The sequence below is a fragment of the Pithys albifrons genome, chromosome 24 (genome assembly GCF_047495875.1).
Source record: "Pithys albifrons albifrons isolate INPA30051 chromosome 24, PitAlb_v1, whole genome shotgun sequence".
Classification (NCBI taxonomy): domain Eukaryota; kingdom Metazoa; phylum Chordata; class Aves; order Passeriformes; family Thamnophilidae; genus Pithys; species Pithys albifrons.
In genome coordinates this window covers 3,151,202-3,169,191 of record NC_092481.1, presented here as the reverse complement: position 1 = coordinate 3,169,191, position 17,990 = coordinate 3,151,202, and the positions used below count along the sequence as shown (strand labels likewise).

Sequence of the window (17,990 nt, the reverse complement as noted above, 5' to 3'; positions counted from 1 at the left end):
TGGGTTGTCTCTGGCAACTTCTCATGGCTTGGTTTGGACCTGGGGGGACTGAGGGACAGGAAGCTCAATAGGAGCCACCAGTGTGCCCAGGTGGCCAAGAAGGCCAAGGGGATCCTGGCCTGGATCCAAACTAGCGTGGCCAGCAGGCCCAGGGCAGTGACCCTTCCCCTGGACTCTGCCTTGGGGAGGCCACACCTTGAGTGTTGTGTTCAGTTCTGGGCCCCTCAGTTGAGGAAAGAGATTGAGGGGCTGGAGCGGGGCCAGAGAAGAGCAACGAGGCTGGAGAAGGGACTGGATGTGGCACTGAGTGTCCTCTGAAACACCTCCAGGGACAGAGAATCCAACATGTCTTGATCCAAGCCCACTGGGATCACCAGCCCAGGGCACAGAGTGCCAGAGTGATCACAGTGGGGTTGGATCAAGGGTTGCATTTGGTGATCTCAGAGGTCTCTTCCAACCCAAGTGAGAAGAGCAACGAGGCTGGAGAAGGGACTGGAGCACAAGTGCTGTGGGGAGAGGCTGAGGGAGCTGGGGGTGTTCAGCCTGGAGAAGAGGAGGCTCAGAGGTGACCTCAGCACTGTCTGGAACTGCCTGAAGGGAAGTTCTGGCCAGGTGGGGGTTGGTCTCTTCTCCCAGGCACTCAGCAATAGGACAAGGGGGCACGATGGGCTCAAGCTCTGCCAGGGGAAATTGAAGTTGGAGAGCAGGTAGAAATTCTTTGCAGAGAGAGTGCTCAGGGATTGGAATGGGCAGCCCAGAGAGGGGGTGGATTTCCCATCCCTGGAGGTTTTTCAGCTGAGCTTGGCCGTGGCACTGAGTGCCATGATCCCATCTCCCTGGTCCTGATCCCTTCTCCCTTGTCCTGATCCCATCATCTCCCTTGTCCTGATCCCATCATCTCCCTTGTCCTGATCCCATCATCTCCCTTGTCCTGATCCCATCATCTCCCTTGTCCTGATCCCATCATCTCCCTTGTCCTGATCCCATCATCTCCCTTGTCCTGATCCCATCATCTCCCTGGTCCTGATCCCATCATCTCCCTGGTCCTGATCCCATCATCTCCCTGGTCCTGATCCCATCATCTCCCTTGTCCTGATCCCATCATCTCCCTGGTCCTGATCCCATCATCTCCCTGGTCCTGATCCCATCATCTCCCTGGTCCTGATCCCATCATCTCCCTGGTCCTGATCCCATCATCTCCCTGGTCCTGATCCCATCTCCCTGGTCCTGATCCCATCTCCCTGGTCCTGGTCCCATTCCCTTGTCCTGATCCCATCTCCCTGGCCCTGATCCCATCTCCCTGGTCCTCATCCAATCTCCCTGGTCCTCATCCCATCTCCCTGGTCCTCATCCCATCATCTCCCTGGGCCTGATTCCATCTCCCTGGTCCTGATCCCATTCCCTTGTCCTGATCCCATCTCCCTGGTCCTGATCCCATCTCCCTGGTCCCTGTTCCCACAGTCAGGAAAGCAGAGTGGGCTGCTGGTGGTGGGAGTGGCTCCTGGAGGGCTGCAGTAGGCTGGGGCTTTGTTTGCAGCTTGCTGGCTCTTTGCATATCCAGTTTATTTTTATGCACCACTGAGCCTCCCTTAATCTCTGCTAAAGGGTCAGCAAATGAAATATTTTTTAGAGACAGGAAAAGCCTTCAGGATGAAATTCTCGCTGAAGGGATAAAACCCATTTCCCTCTTTGGGTAAAAAATCAAAAAAAGTCTCATTTTGTTTAAGTGGTTTGCCCAGTCAGTCTGTCCATCTGTCAGATGGTCTGTGGTGCCCTGCTGGCATTGACACCTGTGCCAAAGATGGGGGTGCCAAGGCAAGCCTGGGCAACACCTGGTGAAATCTGCTGCCCTCACCCCTCTGGTTCTGTGTATGGAGGGATTGGAGCCAAACTGTTGATCTGGGTCTGCCTGAGGCAGTGGTGAGCTCAGCTGGCCCTTGGCAGGCTGGTGGCAGGATGACCAAGGGGTTGAATCTCACCCAAAACATCACAGGATCGCTGAGGTTGGAAAAGACCTCCAAGGTCATCGAGTCCAATTTGTGCCCGATGCCCACCTTGTCCTCCAGCCCAGAGCACTGAGTGCCATGGCCAGTCCTACCTTGGGCACCTCCAGGGGTGGGGACTCCAAACCTCCCTGGGCAGCCCCTTCCAATGCCTGACAGTCCATCCAGTGAAGAAATTCCTCCTGATGTCCAACCTGAACCTCCTCTGGCACAACTTGAGGCGTTTCCTCTCCTCCTGTCCCTTGTTCCAACATTCCTGCTCCTCCACTTTCTTGCACTTTCTAAGGATCTTTCTGCTTGGGGATTTTCTTTCCTTCCCCCAAAACACCCTTGAGCCCAGGTCAGTGGTTGTCTCTGCTGCTCTTGGTGCCCCTTCAGTGGTGGGACACGGGGGATGGGGATGGTGCTGTGGGTGATGCTTTTGCTTCTTCTGGGCTCAAAGGTGACACTTTCCTTATTTATGGAAAATACCCTTTCCTGGGAGAGCAGAGGGTGGGTGCTTTCATCCTGACCAAGGGCAGGGATCACTTGGACCTCCCCATCACCAGGGCATGGAGTGACTGAGGCTGTGCCAGGGACACCAGCTCTGCTCCGGCATGGAGAAGATGGATTGGTGCCACTCTTCTGATGACACTGATTCCCTGGGGCGTGACAGCAGTGGCTCCAGTGCCACCAGCACATCCTCAGTGGTGCTTGTCTTCCCTCTGTGCAGAGCTACACCAAGAGTGCTGCCTTCATTGTCACGCTGCACCCCCTGCAGAACACCACCACCGACTTCTGGAGGCTGGTCTACGACTATGGCTGCACCTCCATCGTCATGCTCAACCAGCTCAACCAGTCCAACTCTGCCTGGGTGAGTTCAGCCACCCTGGGGACCTTGTCCTGCTCTGGCCCCATGGGCAGGGACACCTCCCACCAGCCCAGGGTGCTCCAAGCCCTGTCCAACCTGGCCTTGGACACTTCCAGGGATGGGGCAGCCACAGCTTCTCTACCCAACCTGTGCCAGGGCCTGCCCACCCTCACAGTGAGGAATTTCTCCCCAGTATCTATCCCTGTCCCTTGGCAGTGAGAAGCCATTCCCCTTGTCCTGTCCCTCCATCCTTTGTCCCAAGTCCCTCTCCAGCTCTCCTGGAACCCCTTTAGGCCCTGGAAGGGGCTCTCAGGTGTCCCTGGAGCCTTCTCTTCTCCAGGTGACCCCCAGCTCTCCCAGCCTGGCTCCAGAGCAGAGGAGCTCCAGCCCTGGAGCATCTCTGTGGTGTCCTCTGGACTTGCTCCAGCACCTGTGCCAGGGCCTGCCCACTCTTACATTTTATAACCAGGGCTTTGTGGTTGCCTGTCCTTCCTTAATTTTGTAGACCTTGGTTTGGCACTTTGATCCAGCCCTGTGAGGGGCTTCTTCTGAGCCCAGTTTATTTTGTAGACCTTGGTTTGGCACTTTGATCCAGCCCTCTGAGGGGCTTCTTCTGAGCCCAGTTTATTTTGTAGACCTTGGTTTGGCACTTTGATCCAGCCCTCTGAGGGGCTTCTTCTGAGCCCAGTTTATTTGATACTTGGTTTTAATGACTCTCCCTGGATGGAGAAGTTTCCTCATGCAAATGTGGAGATGCAGGTGGAAAAAGGGCATGGTCTTTACTCAGGTCTTTGAGTCCATGCCATGGTTGTCTCTCAGTGTCTCCACTGCTTCAGCTGTGTCCTTCTCTCCACAGCCCTGCCTGCAGTACTGGCCTGAGCCAGGGCTCCAGCACTACGGCCCCATGGAGGTGGAGTACGTGTCTGGGGTGGCCGATGAGGACATCGTGTCCCGGCTCTTCCGAGTCCAGAACATCACACGGGTGAGGGGCTCTGCTCTGGCTCTGTGCCAGTGAAAGGAAATCTGGGGGGGCTTCATGTGTGTCTGCCCAGGTGCCCCCAGGGAGTGTCAGGGCTGGCTGAGCTCATGTGCAGGTGGGTCACTTTTTTGGGCAAGGGCTGGGGTGTCCCCAAGAGCTGCTGTGTATGAACCACAGGATCCCAGAATGGTCTGGGTTGGAAGGGATCTTGAAAACAATCTTGTCCCACCTCCCTGCCATAAGCAGGGTCACCTTCCACTAAACCAGGTTGCTCCAAGGCATGTCCAACCTGGCCTTGAACACCTCCAGGGATGGGGAGTCCACAACCTCTCTGGGCCATGTTGAAGACCTTTGGAGAGCAGATCAAGGAGGAACCCAGTGAGGCCACACAGCCCTGGAGCTGGTCTTTGCCCAGCTGGGTAACTGAATGGTGCTGTAGATCCTGGAATCATGGAATTGTTTAGGTGGGAAGAGATCTCAAAGGTCATCAAGTGCAACTTTCAAGGCCACCACCAATCCATGTCCTCCAATGCCCCATCTGTGTACCTTTGAACACTCCAAGGACAATGACTCCACCACTGCCCTGGGCAGCTGTGCCAGGGCTGGACAATCCTTTTGGTGGAGAAATGTTTCCTGATGTCAAACCTAAACCCTCCACAGTGCAACTTGAGGCTGTTCCATCTCATCCTGTCCCTTGTTCCCTGGAGCAGAGCCCAACCCTCACCTGGCTTCACCCTCCTGTCAGGGACTTGGAGGGAGAGAGAAGGTCCCCCCTGAGTGCTGCTGTCTTCAGCCTAACCCAGCTCCACCAGAGGATGCAGTCCCAGCTCTTCTCCTGGCAGAGGAGACGCTGTAAAACTGCCATTGCTCCATCCAACCTTTCTGGAGTTCACAGCTCCTTGCAAGATGTTAGAAAAGTGCAGGAAGACCTTTCTCCTCCTCCCTGGAGGTCCATCTCTGCCCTGCCACACACATATTGTGGCTTGGAGACACCTCACATGGACATGGCACCTTTTCCTGCGGGGTGAGAAGACCAGCAAAGTTTTTGACCTGTTTTTCTTGTTGCTTGGATGCCTTGGCTGGCTCATCTGGCTCTGAAATGAAGAGAATTGCAGGGAATTATGGAAAGGACACGGCCTGGGATGAAGAGCCCACGTGGGTGCAGAGCTGTGCTTGGAGAAACAAAAGCTGATTTACCTCCAAAAGCCATCCAGGGAGAGGTGACATCCCTCAAGTCTTTAAACTCCTGAGGGTTGCCAAGAGGCTGAGGGCAATGCCCCAGTGAAGGTCATCAGGCAGATGGGAATTAGGGAGCTTGGAAGGGAGTGTGTGGCCTGGCTGGGAAGGTGCTTTGGAGGGGTAGCTGGGGCCAGAGGAGATAAATCCTGATTATCTGGACTCTTAACACAAAGAGGGTTTTGGTTCACGCTCCCTGTGGGACATCTGGGATTTCCTGGGTGTCAGCATAAAATCCCACCCCAAACATGCTCTGCTCTCAGGTGGCAGAACGTGTTCCCTGCTCAATTCAGTGGGATGGAAATCTCTGGATCCAAGAGGAGATTCCCCAGGGAGCAGATTGCTGGAGCAGTGCTGGTAAATGCTTGGAGCCACCTCGTGCCAAGCCTTGCTGGCTGGAATCACACACTGGGGATGTCACAAGTTCTGCAGAGCTTTCACCTCAGCTTCAAAACACATCTCAGAGCTTTCCTTCCTGGGCTGCCACAGGAATTTTCTCTTGCTTTGACTCCACTTGTTTCATCTTTCCCCTTCTGCCTTCCTGGCTTCAAGCTGGAAGCAGAAACTGGAGTCCAAGGTGGTCAACCTGTCACAGGAACATCGCTGACCCACAGTGAAGCTCCTGGAAAGATGAAGAAAAGCTCCCAAAAGGGTGAAGAAAAGCTCTCCAGGAGGTTCAGAAAAGCTCCCAAAAGGGTGAAGAAAAGCTCCCCAGGAGGTTCAGAAAAGCTCCCCAGGAGGTTCAGAAAAGCTCCCCAGGAGGTTCAGAAAAGCCCGTTTGGGGTGTGCAGGTTGGAATGGGCACTGAATGCCCTCAGTTCCTGGGCTGGAGAACCATGGGAATTCCTCATCCTGCTGGTTGGAGAAGGTCTGGTGCTCATCAGGCACATGAGATTGGGTGGGCAGAGCCCTCCAGAGCTGAGCATCCCCCTCTGTGCCTGACCCCCTTTCTCCTCCAAGCTCCCAAGCCCTGAGGTCCCGTCCCATCCCGTCCCATCCCGTCCCATCCCGTCCCGTCCCGTCCCGTCCCGTCCCGTCCCGTCCCATCCCATCCCATCCCATCCCATCCCATCCCATCCCATCCCATCCCATCCCATCCCATCCTCTGGATGCTCCAAGTTCTCCCGAGGAAGAGCCCCCACATCTCCCTGGCTAAAACCTGGTCTCGTTGAGCTCTGTGGATGTTTTTAATCTTCCCCCTGGATCCAGCTAACCAGATTAGCTTTCCAAACTAACCAGATTAGCTTTCCAAACTAACCAGATTACCAGGCATTAAGCTCCTGCCTCTGGGGGTGGCAGCTCCTCAGCAGCCTCCTGGTTTCCAGCAAGCAGGATGGAAACTCATCCCTGTGGATCTTGGGTGTGCAGGAGGAGGATGTGATGGAGGAGCCTCGGGGAGGCTCAGGGGGTCTGGTGAGAAGTTCTAGGAGATAGAGGGACAGCCTGGGATGCTGTGAGGTGGCATAAGCCACACCTTTCCCTGGGTGCAATGGGGTGGTGGAACCAGTGTGAGCTTGAGGAACTATCCAGCTTAAAGCACCAGGAAAGGGTTTTCCTCTCTTTTCTCCACTGTCCATGCCTGGCAAACCCCTCTTGCCCTCCATCCAACCTCCAGCAGAGACAAGTGAGGGCAGCCCATGGGCTCCAGCTGATGAGTTTTGCTTTTCCAGTTGCAGGAGGGGCACCTGATGGTCCGGCATTTCCAGTACCTGCGGTGGTCGGCCTACCGAGACACCCCCGACTCCAAGAAGTCCTTCCTGCACCTCCTGGCCCAAGTGGAGAGGTGGCAGAAGGAAAGTGGGGATGGCAGGACTGTGGTGCACTGCCTGTGAGTGTCCCCTGGGGAGATGCCACCAGTTTCCATGGCCACAGTTGTGCCTGGCAGTCCAAAAACCCCTCACTGGGGTGACTTTGTCCCCAGGTGGTGTCACCTCTGCCACAACAAGTGGTTTGGGTGAGGCACCTTGTCAAAGCTCCTCCATGAGATGGATGCTCGGTGGGAGTGCCACCCTGGCACCCACCCTGCCCTCCATGCCTGTCCCTGTCCTGCAGCAGGGCTTGGCAGAGGTCCCAACCCTGTCACCACGTCCTGCAGGCTCCAAAGGGATGTGGCAGGAGCTGTGCAAGTCCCTTTGCTTTCCACTGAGGGGGACATGGAATCATGGAATGGTTTGCATTGGAAGGTACTAGGTCCATCAGACCAGATTGCTCCAAGCCCCATCCAGCCTGGAGATGGGCTCCATCCCCCTCCTCCCAGTGAGTTTGGCTCCCAAACACCCTCAGGTGGGACCTGGCACGTTCCCAGACGGGCAGAGACGGCAGAATCAGAAATTAATTACAGCCTTGTCCATCTTCATTAGCCGAGGGATAATTAGAGAACGTGCTTTGTCAAACACTGGCATCGTGTTCTCCCTCCCTCTGCCCTGTTCCCTTTGCTGCCAGGGGGGCAGATGGAGTGGTGTGGGATTTAGGGAGCCCAGCATTTGGGGAGGTGAAGTGTGGGAAGGTTCCTCCAGGCCACAGGGTCACTCTGGGGATGGAGGAGCATCTCAGCAGCTTCCCCAAAGTCACACAAGGAGCTGACCCATAGCAGGGCTGGAAACTGTCCCAAACTGTCCTCAGAATCCAGCTTGGATGGTCCAGAAAGGTGTTTTCATATCCCTGGAGGGCAGGATCACATCTCTTGCCACCATGGGGGGCAGGTTCAGGTCTCCCAGTTTGGGAAGATTCTGGGATATGAACCCCCTGCTCTGGAACACCTCAAAGGGCTGCGCAGAGGAAGGGGGGATGTAGAGGGAGCAGGATGGTTCTCTAGGGCCATTCTGTCCCCACAACAAGTGTGTTTCTCCCACCAGGAATGGAGGTGGCCGGAGTGGCACCTTCTGTGCCTCCACCATGATCCTGGAGATGATCAAGTGTCACAACATGGCAGATGTTTTCTATGCTGCAAAGACCCTCCGCAACTACAAGCCAAATATGGTGGAGACCTTGGTAAGCACCTGACACCACCAAGACCCACCCTGGCTGGTGGAGAGGTGTTGGGGATGCTCAATTCCCAACATTTTCCATCCCAAACCTTGATGAGCTTTATGGGCATCCTCGTGCCAGTGCATGGGATGGGCAGGGAAGAGTGGCAGCTCCTCAGAGCAGCCTTGGGCTTGTCTTCATCCTGCCATGCTAACGTGGGGTCAGCACTGGGGTTGGTGGAAATCCTTCCCAAGAGTCAGAAGGCAGGTTCAACTCAACTTATGGGATGTAACTGTGGGTGGTTGGAAGGGTTTTGGTGTTGGGAGCAGCTCTGAGGGGGACTGTCTTGGTTTGAGATAAGCAACTGCCAACCCCCCCAAGCACAGAGAGAAAACTATAACAGGGACTCAGATAAATTCCTGTTGGAAATACAAAAGGAATCAGCATTTGGAGTGAAATCAATGGCTGGAGGAGCTGCTGGGAGTGGTGATGGAGCCACATGCCCTGAGGAGGAGGCTGGAGGTGGCAGCAGGTCAGGGTGGAAAGGCCCTGCCCTAATTGATGCCCTCAGTAATGGTGGAGGGGATGGAGCAGCTGCGTGGCCATCCCTGTGGGGGAGGATCCAGGTGCCTCATAATGTTTTAAAAGCAAGTCAGCTGGAAATGTTCACCCTGTGTGGATTATAAACCCCTTAAGTTGCAAAATGAAATGGTTTTGAGGAGGGGATGAGATCTGCATTAGGAATTAAAAGCAGAGGAGAAGGTGAGGGAGGGTGAGAGGGGAGGGACAGAATGGAGAGATGATGTGACAGGCACGAAGCCACCAGACCCATTGGGCTGAATTGCAAAGGTATTAAAGAAAAGCAACATTCCCATCAGGACAGGAGGAGCCTCCTGCCTCAAATGAACCTGAACCAGCTATCCTGGGAGTCTCAATGTCCTAGAGTCCCTGGGAGGCTGGACCCATCCTGGGGTGCCACAGCCCAGCACGGGCACCTCCTGCTGCCAGTGCCTCCTCCCCTCTGCTCCCCCCCAGGCTTTATCTTTAGATGATGATAAACCAAAACAATCCCTTTTCTTAATCCAAAAAGCATTATGTGCTTTTAATCTGAGCTGGCACAGCCTCCCCTCTTTGAAGTCCTCCTCTCTCTCCCCCTGCCTGCTCCCACCTGGATCCCTGAGCAGCCTCCCAGCCATGTGGGATAACAGGATTTTTGGTGCTGCAATCCCTGTCCTGGGGATGGGATTTGAGGAGATGAGCTCTCCCCTTTCCCTCCCTGCTCCCACCTGATGTCCCAGTGTTTGTAGCAGCACCAAAATCCTGATTTATTTGGGTTATTTGCCCGTTGGAGCAACACCTGGTGGGGTTGGGCACTGCCAAGGTGGTTTCCTGTGCTGGGAGTTGTACAAGGGTGGGAGAGCAGAGGACACGTCATGGAAAGGAGGATGAGGGTGAGGATGGATGAGGCTGCCTTTGCAAGCCCAATTTCAGAGATTTTTGCTATCAAACCCATGCTGGGCTTTCCCTGGGGGAAAACAAAGGGTGGGAGGATGTTGACATCGTTCATGGATCTCTCAGGAAATGATGGGACAGTGAGCCTGGGCTTTTTGTAGGCTTGGAGAGGAACTTCTCCACTTCCAGTCCTTGGCTCTCTCACAGGAAGGTCAGACTTGGACCTGAGCACCAAAATGCTCATTTGTTTGGCATTTCCCTTGGAAAATTGGGATTTTTGGGAGCGAAACTGCCGGGACTTTCCTCCCTTTGTGTCTTGTCACACAAAGCAAACTCCCAGACCAAATCCCTGCTGGGGATGGAGAACAGCACCTTTCTATCAGCACTGAGAGAATTTGTGATGAGGAATGTCCTGGCAGCCAGGGCAGGGCATCTCCACCCACCCGGACCATGGATGGTCACCTTGGCACTCACCAGTTCCAGCCTCTGCTGAGCTCAGAAACAAAAACCCTCCTCAGTTTCCTGCTTGAGGTTTTGTTTCAGACACCTCTGACCCCAAACTCCATCGTTGCCATGGCCCTGCCACCATCTGATTGACTCATGTCACTCACTGTGGTGATGAGGAGGTTGGACACGGGTGATGGTGGTCACTGAGCCCCCAGTGCTGCTCCTGGTTGTGCCCTGAGGTGGTTAAGAAACTGTATTTCCATGGTTGTGGATGCCACAGTCCTTGGCCATCCCCTGGGGGAGGTGAAGGTGCCATTTGTCCCCAAGATACTGGAAATTTGTTGCTCGTGGTGCCTTTGGATCTGGGGACAATGTGGACAACACCAACAGTGGGTGTTGTTTGCCAAGAGTGGAGTTTTTCCTGGCTGTGGCTTCTGAAGGACTGCCATGAGGTCTGGAGAGGACACAAGCCCAGCTGACATCCCATGGAGCCCCTCAAGGGTTGGTGACACACCTTTTGCCTCAGATAGGGCTGGATTTGGGAAACAGTTCCCTTGGGATCACAACATCCTCTCTTCTCTCTCCAAACAGGAGCAGTATCATTTCTGCTACGACATAGCACTGGAATATCTGGAGTCCCTGGAGACCAGATAGCACCTGGCCAGCACAGGGGTGGCAAGTGCTGGCGCAGGGGTCGTGCCAACTGTGCATCTCCCACCTGGACGTGGCGTTGCTGCTGAAGGTGGGCAGGGAAACAGCAAAGGACCCAACGGGCAAACCCATCGGCTCAAGAACGTGGAAGGACGTGGGGATGTGTTGGATGTGTTGGCCACTCTCCATCTTCGTCCTCTGCTCTCCATCTTCCCTCTGTGCCCTGAGTGTGTCTGAGTGGGCACGGGTTGGATGTCACGACTCGTGCCCTTCCCTGGAGTCACGGCCATGGGGTCGGTGTGAGCAGGATGTGCCCCTGAAGAGCTGGAGAGGAGGAAGAGGAGGACAGGAGGAGCCCAGGGAGGGAGGAAGAGGAGGACAGGAGGAGCCCAGGGAGGGAGGAAGAGGAGGACAGGAGGAGCCCAGGCCGTTTCCCAGCAGGGAAGGATGGATACTGGGAGAAGAGACGTTGGTTTTGGAGTGGAGCGTGGGATTGGAGCTGCTCCCGAGGAGCCCAGCGGTGCCAGCGGGTTCTGCCCTTTGGGGGGCACAAAGACCCTCCCAGGAGCTCTTGAGTTTCTGCCCCTTCACACCATGAGTTTGATCTTCGCTTGTTTTAGTCCTGTGAGTTGCAACCCTTGGAGTGTCCAGCCCTGGATGGAGCAGGGATGGGGGGTGGGAGGGCAGGGGGAGCACTGGCCACGTCCCTCTGCAGGGACCCACCTGGACTTTGGAAGGGATGGTTCTCCTGCACCTCCACACCATCCTCTGCATCTGTAGAATTAAGAGCCCCAAAGGCTGTTTTTAACCCTTCCCATGTGATTAGCTGTGTTTGAAGCCAAAATCCTCAAAATTCAGGTCTATCCCATGTCCCTCCTGGATGCCACCCCCAGGCAGTTATCCATTGATGCTCTTGGCTTTTGCTGGGGCTGGTGGAGTGGGATGGTCAGTCTGGGGGTGGTCAGTTTTGGGTTGGTCAGTTTTGGGTTAATCAGTTTGGGGATGGTCAGTTTTGGGTTGATCAGTTTTGGGTTGATCAGTTTTGGGTTGATCAGTTTGGGGATGGTCAGTTTGGGGATGGTCAGTTTTGTGGTGGTCAGTTTGGGGATAGTCAGTTTTGGCTTGGTCAGTTTTGGCTTCGTCAGTTTTGGGTTAATCAGTTTTGGGTTAATCAGTTTTGGGTTAATCAGTTTTGGGTTAATCAGTTTGGGATGGTCAGTTTTGGGATGGTCAGTTTTGGGATTATCAATTTTGGGATGGTCAGTTTGGGATTATCAATTTTGGGATGGTCAGTTTTGGGATCATCAGTTTTGGGATGGCCAGTTTTGGGGTGGTGTTGGCTGTGCTGAAGCCCCTGAGCTGTGCCCCTGTGTTGGGGCTGGGCAGGGGGAGGCCCTCGAGCCCTGGTGCCACCCAGGGCTGGTGACTGCAGGTACCTGCTGCTTTTTTGGCTCCATCCTGCTGCAGGTGGGTGTGAGGTGGCACTTCCTGTGTCTGATGGTGTGATAATTACAGGGGGTTCTGCTCTCACAGCCTGGTGGTGATTAAACAGCCTCAGGAAGGTGCAGCCAAAGGGATGCAGGTCTGGGGTCTGTTCTGTCTTGAAGGCCAGACAGAACCAACCCTTCACCATCATATTGTTTTGTGGGGATGGAGCAGAACAGATGAGAAACTTCTCCAGATGTTGGAGGGTGCATATGGGCAACCCCATCCTTCATCCCTCCCCCATCCTTCATCCCTCCCCCATCCTTCATCCTTCCCCCATCCTTCATCCCTTCCCCATCCTTCATCCCTTCCCCATCCTTCATCCCTTCCCCATCCTTCATCCTTCCCCCATCCTTCATCCTTCCCCCATCCTTCATCTTTCCCCCATCCTTCATCTTTCCCCCATCCTTCATCTTTCCCCCATCCTTCATCTTTCCCCCATCCTTCATCTTTCCCCCATCCTTCATCTTTCCCCCATCCTTCATCTTTCCCCCATCCTTCATCTTTCCCCATCCTTCCCTCTCCTCTTATCCTTCATCCCTCCCCATCCTTCATCCCTCCCCATCCTTCATCCTTCCCCCATCCTTCCCCCATCCTTCATCCTTCCCCCATCCTTCATCTTTCCCCCATCCTTCCCTCTCCTCTTATCCTTCATCCTTCCCCCATCCTTCCCTCTCCTCTTATCCTTCATCCTTCCCCCATCCTTCATCCTTCCCCCATCCTTCATCCTTCCCCCATCCTTCATCCTTCCCCCATCCTTCATCCTTCCCCCATCCTTCATCCTTCCCCCATCCTTCATCCTTCCCCCATCCTTCATCCTTCCCCCATCCTTCATCTCTCCCTCATCCTTCCCCCTCCCCCATCCTTCATCCTTCCCCCATCCTTCCCCCTCCTCTCATCCTTCATCCCCCATCTGTGCTCCCCCATCCTCCTGCCCCACCTGCCCAGGGCAGGGGCAGCTTCCCTGCCCTGCCTACCTGGAGCTGGGATGTCTCTCCCCAGGGAATTCTCCCTCAAGAATCAGGAGGGCTGGGGGAGCAAACCCAGATGTTCCATCCACCTTCCAAGGTTGGAGGAGATCCATCCCTGCCCTTGGAGGTTTTGCACCCACTGTGGGGTTGGGGATTCAGCAGCTCCCAAAGGTTTTGGCAGACCCTTGGCTGTCTCACCTGCTCCCTGAGTAATTCCCAGCCTGACGACTTATTCCAAGGGCTATACAACATTATTCCCATTTTTTCTATCCCTGCTGTCCAACCCTGTCATGTGCCCATCTTGTCTTGTGACCAAATAGTCCTTTTTACCCCCAAATGGTCCAGTTGACCAGTACCTGGTGACACCAGGAACTCCCATCACAAGCCTTGACTTGGAATAAATCAGAGTCTTTTCCCCAATCCCCCTCTCTCCATAGACATGTCCATGTTGTCCTAGGGAAGGCTCTGCATGGTGGGTGCAGGAATTCCTTGGGTTTGGATGAAAAGGGCTGAGCTGAACCTCTGAAATCCTTGGGAATGGGATGATCTGGGGGCTCTTCAGCCCTGGGAGCTGGAGGGATGTTGTTGCTTCATCCCAGATTTTCCCCCACATCCTCCCTGTGCTCCAGAAGGAGGGACCATCCCACAGGGCTGTAGGTGAAAGTGTTGCCAGAAAGAGGAAAAGGTGGAAAATTGAACCCCCACTTGGTCCTACAGAGACAGCAGAAGCTGGAGGAGTTGTACATATGTTTTAAAATCAAGATTTTTTTCCCCCCCCTTTTTATTTTATTTTGATACCTCCTTGCTGGGTGTCTCTGGGGTTTTAGGGCATCTCTGGTGAAGGGCAGACTTTGAAATCCAAGTGCTGTAAAACCCAACCCATCTCCAGCTCCTCCTGAGATGCTCCTCTGACATCAGGCAAGGACATCCTGTACATAGAAATATATATATAGAAATCTCTCTATAAAAATATAAATACTGTTCTTAAGATGGATAATGTTTATTGGTATTACAGGTTGGAGTGGTGCTTTTTTTTGTTGTTTTTTTTTTAATAAAACCAAACCAAACAAAAAAAAAAAAAGGAAAAAAAATACAAAACCCAAGAAAAACCACCAAATTTTGTCCATATGCAGAAAAAGTGATCCTGAAAAGCAGCAGCATCCAAGAGGTGCTGCCAAAGGGGTTGATCCCATGAGGAGGAGGGAGAATTATGTCTGATGTGGATTGTACCCCACACATCCAGCTGTTGTTAATTGTTTTTTTAATTATTTTATTATTATTATTATCATTATTTTGGCTTTCTTTCCTTTTCAGAAAATCAGTTGCATAAATAAATGTTCCAAATTCGTGATGGCCTCTGGATTTCTTTTGCTGTGGTTTGGGGAGTTCTGAGGCTCCAGGTGGAGAAAAAAACCCCAAAACTCTCTATCAGTCATATTTTGCTTTTTTAAGGATATTTTAGGGGCTTAATTTGCAGGTCCAAATTCCAGGACTCCAAAACACCTTCATGGCACAGAGGAGATGCTGTTGGTGTCCTCCTGGAGATCTTGGATTGGGTAAAACCCACCCTGGGTGCCCAAAGCTTGTGATGGAAGTTCTCCAGTGTTGCCAAAGGTGTTGTGGAGGAAGAAGAAACTCAGGGCTTTTCCCAGCTGGAAAATGAAATCCTGGTGGTAAAAAGAGAGGAAAAGTTCCTGCATTGTTTCTGGTGATTTATTTATTCCAGAACAGCCTTCAGTTAAATGTGTTGTGATATTAAACACTTCCAGAAACACTTGAGTCTTAATTTAATGGAGACCAAGGAAAAAAAAAAAAAAAGAAACCCCAAACTAATTGACTTGTCAGGATTGTTTTTCATCTTTAATTAAGGCTCGTGAAGGATGCAGTAATTACACTGCACCAATAAATAATAAAAGGGGGATAATGCAAATTCAGATCAAGTCCTGCACTTGGGAAGGGCTCGGGGTGGGCAGGGGGTGAACTCTGGGGATGTCCTGGAGGGCAGGGGGGTCTTGAGTTGGGTTGGCCCCTGTGAGCTTCAGGGTCCTGCTCCCTGTTGGGGGCTTTGGGGCTGTTTGGGGACTTCAGGAGAGGGTGAGGCCACCCTGCAGCCCCCAGGCCACCAGCAGTGCCCTGTCCCTTTCTCCTCCAGCCAAACAGGCACCTGATACATTTGAATATATGAAAAATAAAAGTAAGGCACCTTCCTGCAAGGGTCTTGCTGGGCAGCTCTGAGTGCCCCACAGCCACAGCCTGGTGGCCCATCCAGAGCCACTTCTGAGTTCTGTGGTGGCTCCTCACCCTCCTCCCCGGGGTCCCCTCTGCCCTGGAGCTGGAGCCTGGCTCTTCCCAAGCTGTGTTGCACCACAGCTCGTTGGGCACTCACTGTCACCAGGAGCAAATGAGGAAAAAGCCTTTCCCCTGGTTTATGATGGTCATCATTCCCTCTCTGGGCTGTAATGAAGGCAGAGGCAGCAGCTGCTCCCACCAGGGCCTCGAGTTATGGCTCACTGAGGTAAAAAAGGAGCTGTTTGCAGGGACAAGGGTGGTGGCCACTGGGTTTGATGGCTCTCTGAGGTCCCAGGAGCTTGGGGAGGTGGGTGGCATCACTGTCATTCCTTACTTCATCCCTGCAACTTCTCCAAGAGACCTGGACAGCCCAGGAGAGCCAACAGGTCCTTGGAGCCAGGACAGACCAGCAGTGCAGGTCCTCATCCCATGGAGATATCCCATGGAGATGTCCCTCCTGTCCCACCTCTGCTTCATCAGCGTGTCCTGGTGAGTGGCCTCTTGTGGGGCAGCCCCAGGAGGGGATGGGATGGGGTGGGGTGGAACTCTCTTCTTTCCCTGTTCTGCAGAGCCAAGAGTTCCTTGGCATGGGCATGGCTTGGGTCCTGCTGCTGCTCTGCCAGGCCTGGGGGGCTTAGAGCTGCTTCAGAGGAGCACTTTGCATTTCAATAACTAATCCAAATGTGCCATCCAGTGCCCAACCTGGGGCTCCTGGGAGCTGCTCTGCCACCCCAGGCCCCCTCTGTGCTGATATCAGGAGCACACACCCCCTGGTAGAGCTGCTCAGAAGTTCCCTAAGCCAATGTCGTGGCATTGTTGGAGGTGACCTGGATATTGTCCTTCCATCCCCAGGCTCATCCCTAATCCTGGCTGACAGACAGTGCTGGATGTGCCAGGAGCCACCCCTGTGCCACGCCTGTGCCACCCCTGTGCCACTCCTCTCCACCTGCCCAGAGGGGCTGGAATTCCCAGTGGATGCTCAGCTTTGTCCTTGCCAGCCCCACCATGGCCATCCTGCCCCTGAAGAGCCCAGAACCCCAAATCATCTTCAGGACTGGGGGAGTGTTGCCAGGAGGGTGCCCAGATCTCATCCACCCAGTTCTGGAGGGACATGAGCAAAAGAATTCCCAAAGGAATTTTGGGCTTCCTTTTCCCTCTTTTAAGAGCAGGTCCCTTCCCAGTGTGGGGGTCCCCACTCCTGCCCCTCATGGCAGTTCAACCCTCTCAGGTTTTGGCTTTTTCCTTTTGATGTGGCATTTGAAAGGTTGTCCTGAGCCCAGGGTGAGGGCTGGGGGAGGGTGTGTTAAACCCTCCTGATTAACCTTGGCAGATTAATTCATTAAATCAAAACCCAAATGCAATTAGTTCCAGTGGCCCATCTATCACCTGTGATGAGGCCAAGGGCTGCTGTGGCTCAGGTTGGCCTCATCCTCTCCATCCCCTCTTAGCTCTGTCCTCCAGAGACCCTGCCAAGACCTCCCACGCCTTGGGATGAGGTTGGAATGGGGACAAACCTGTCCCACTGCCATCCCTGGGGCAGAGCTTCGTGCCCAGACCACCCACCCATCCTCACCTGGGGGATTTTTTGGGCAGAAGTGTGTGATGGGTCCCTGAGTGGGATGACCTTGTGGCATGACCTTGGTCCTATGGACAGCCCAGCTCTGCAGGGATGCCCAGGACATGATGGGCACAGGGAGTGGAGGCTGAAGAGCCCCATCCAGGGATGTGCCAATCTCCCCATGCCATCCCTGGCAGCTTTTCCAGAGAATTCCCATCTCTCCAGTGCTGAAGATGCTGGAGGATAATTTATTAAAGTGGCCTGAACAGGACTGGAATCTTTATGCTGCTCATGTCACCTCTAAATGTTCCATCAAAAGGCTGGATGGGGAGAATTTGTATTTAGAAATAAATATTTCCTCGCGGTGTGCAAAATATCTAATCATGTATTTATCCTTAAGTACTTCCAAAAGTCAACATAATTATTCCAGTCCCATTAAGTTTAATTTGCAGTAAATTATGCATTTAGCTTTAAGTTGAGTTTGTTGGGTAGAGTCAAGATAAAGCTCCTGCTATTTATAAAGCAGCATTTGAGCACAGATACAAACCACAAATGCTTGGACAAGAAAATCCTGCTCGGGAAGTTCGGGGAGAATGTCAAAGAGGGAGGTCAACAACAATATCTGTGGAGTGAGTGTCCAACCCCAGGTGGGTGAGGACACTCAGCCAACTCCAAGGAACTCCCAGACAGCTCAGGGGGGCTCAGGCTGCCAAAAGGATCATCCTCTGGCTACAAACGGGATGATTTTCTCAGGATGCCGTTTGGAAAAACCAAATGAGTTGTTTCATTCTCCTCTCAGTGTTGTGTCTTTGAGGTTTCCAGGCCAGGGGAGCTGTTCCTGCTGGAAGAGGTGGAACAGTTTTATCTGGGATTTGTCTGAGGTCTCGGATGTCTCTGCAGATCAGTGGCTGGGGGGGGGGGGGGGGGGGGGTCTGCCCCTTCCTGAGCAGCCTGGAGCCCTTGGAGTCAACAGGGAGTCTCTGGTGGCCACTGGTGGTGCTCAACTGGCCCTTCCATGTTAATGGTTGCTGGAGTCACATCTCCATGTGCTGGACCTACATCTCTGTGTCCTGGACTCAAATCTCGATGTTCTGGACTCTCA

General features: G+C 53.6%; 1 protein-coding gene across 4 annotated transcripts in view; it reads left to right on the top strand.

Annotated features, from left to right (window-relative positions):
* Nucleotides 1-14,390, top strand: part of PTPRU (protein tyrosine phosphatase receptor type U) — a 72,810-nt gene extending 58,420 nt beyond the window's left edge. For all 4 annotated transcript variants that reach the window (XM_071576584.1, XM_071576583.1, XM_071576582.1 and 1 more), the window contains 5 exons: nt 2,716-2,856; nt 3,710-3,835; nt 6,739-6,896; nt 7,924-8,059; nt 10,526-14,390. In XM_071576584.1, coding sequence (XP_071432685.1) covers nt 2,716-2,856; nt 3,710-3,835; nt 6,739-6,896; nt 7,924-8,059; nt 10,526-10,588 — 624 coding nt within the window. In that variant the 3' untranslated portion in view covers nt 10,589-14,390. The remainder of the gene's footprint in view (nt 1-2,715; nt 2,857-3,709; nt 3,836-6,738; nt 6,897-7,923; nt 8,060-10,525) is intronic.
* The last annotated feature ends 3,600 nt before the right edge of the window (nt 14,391-17,990 follow it).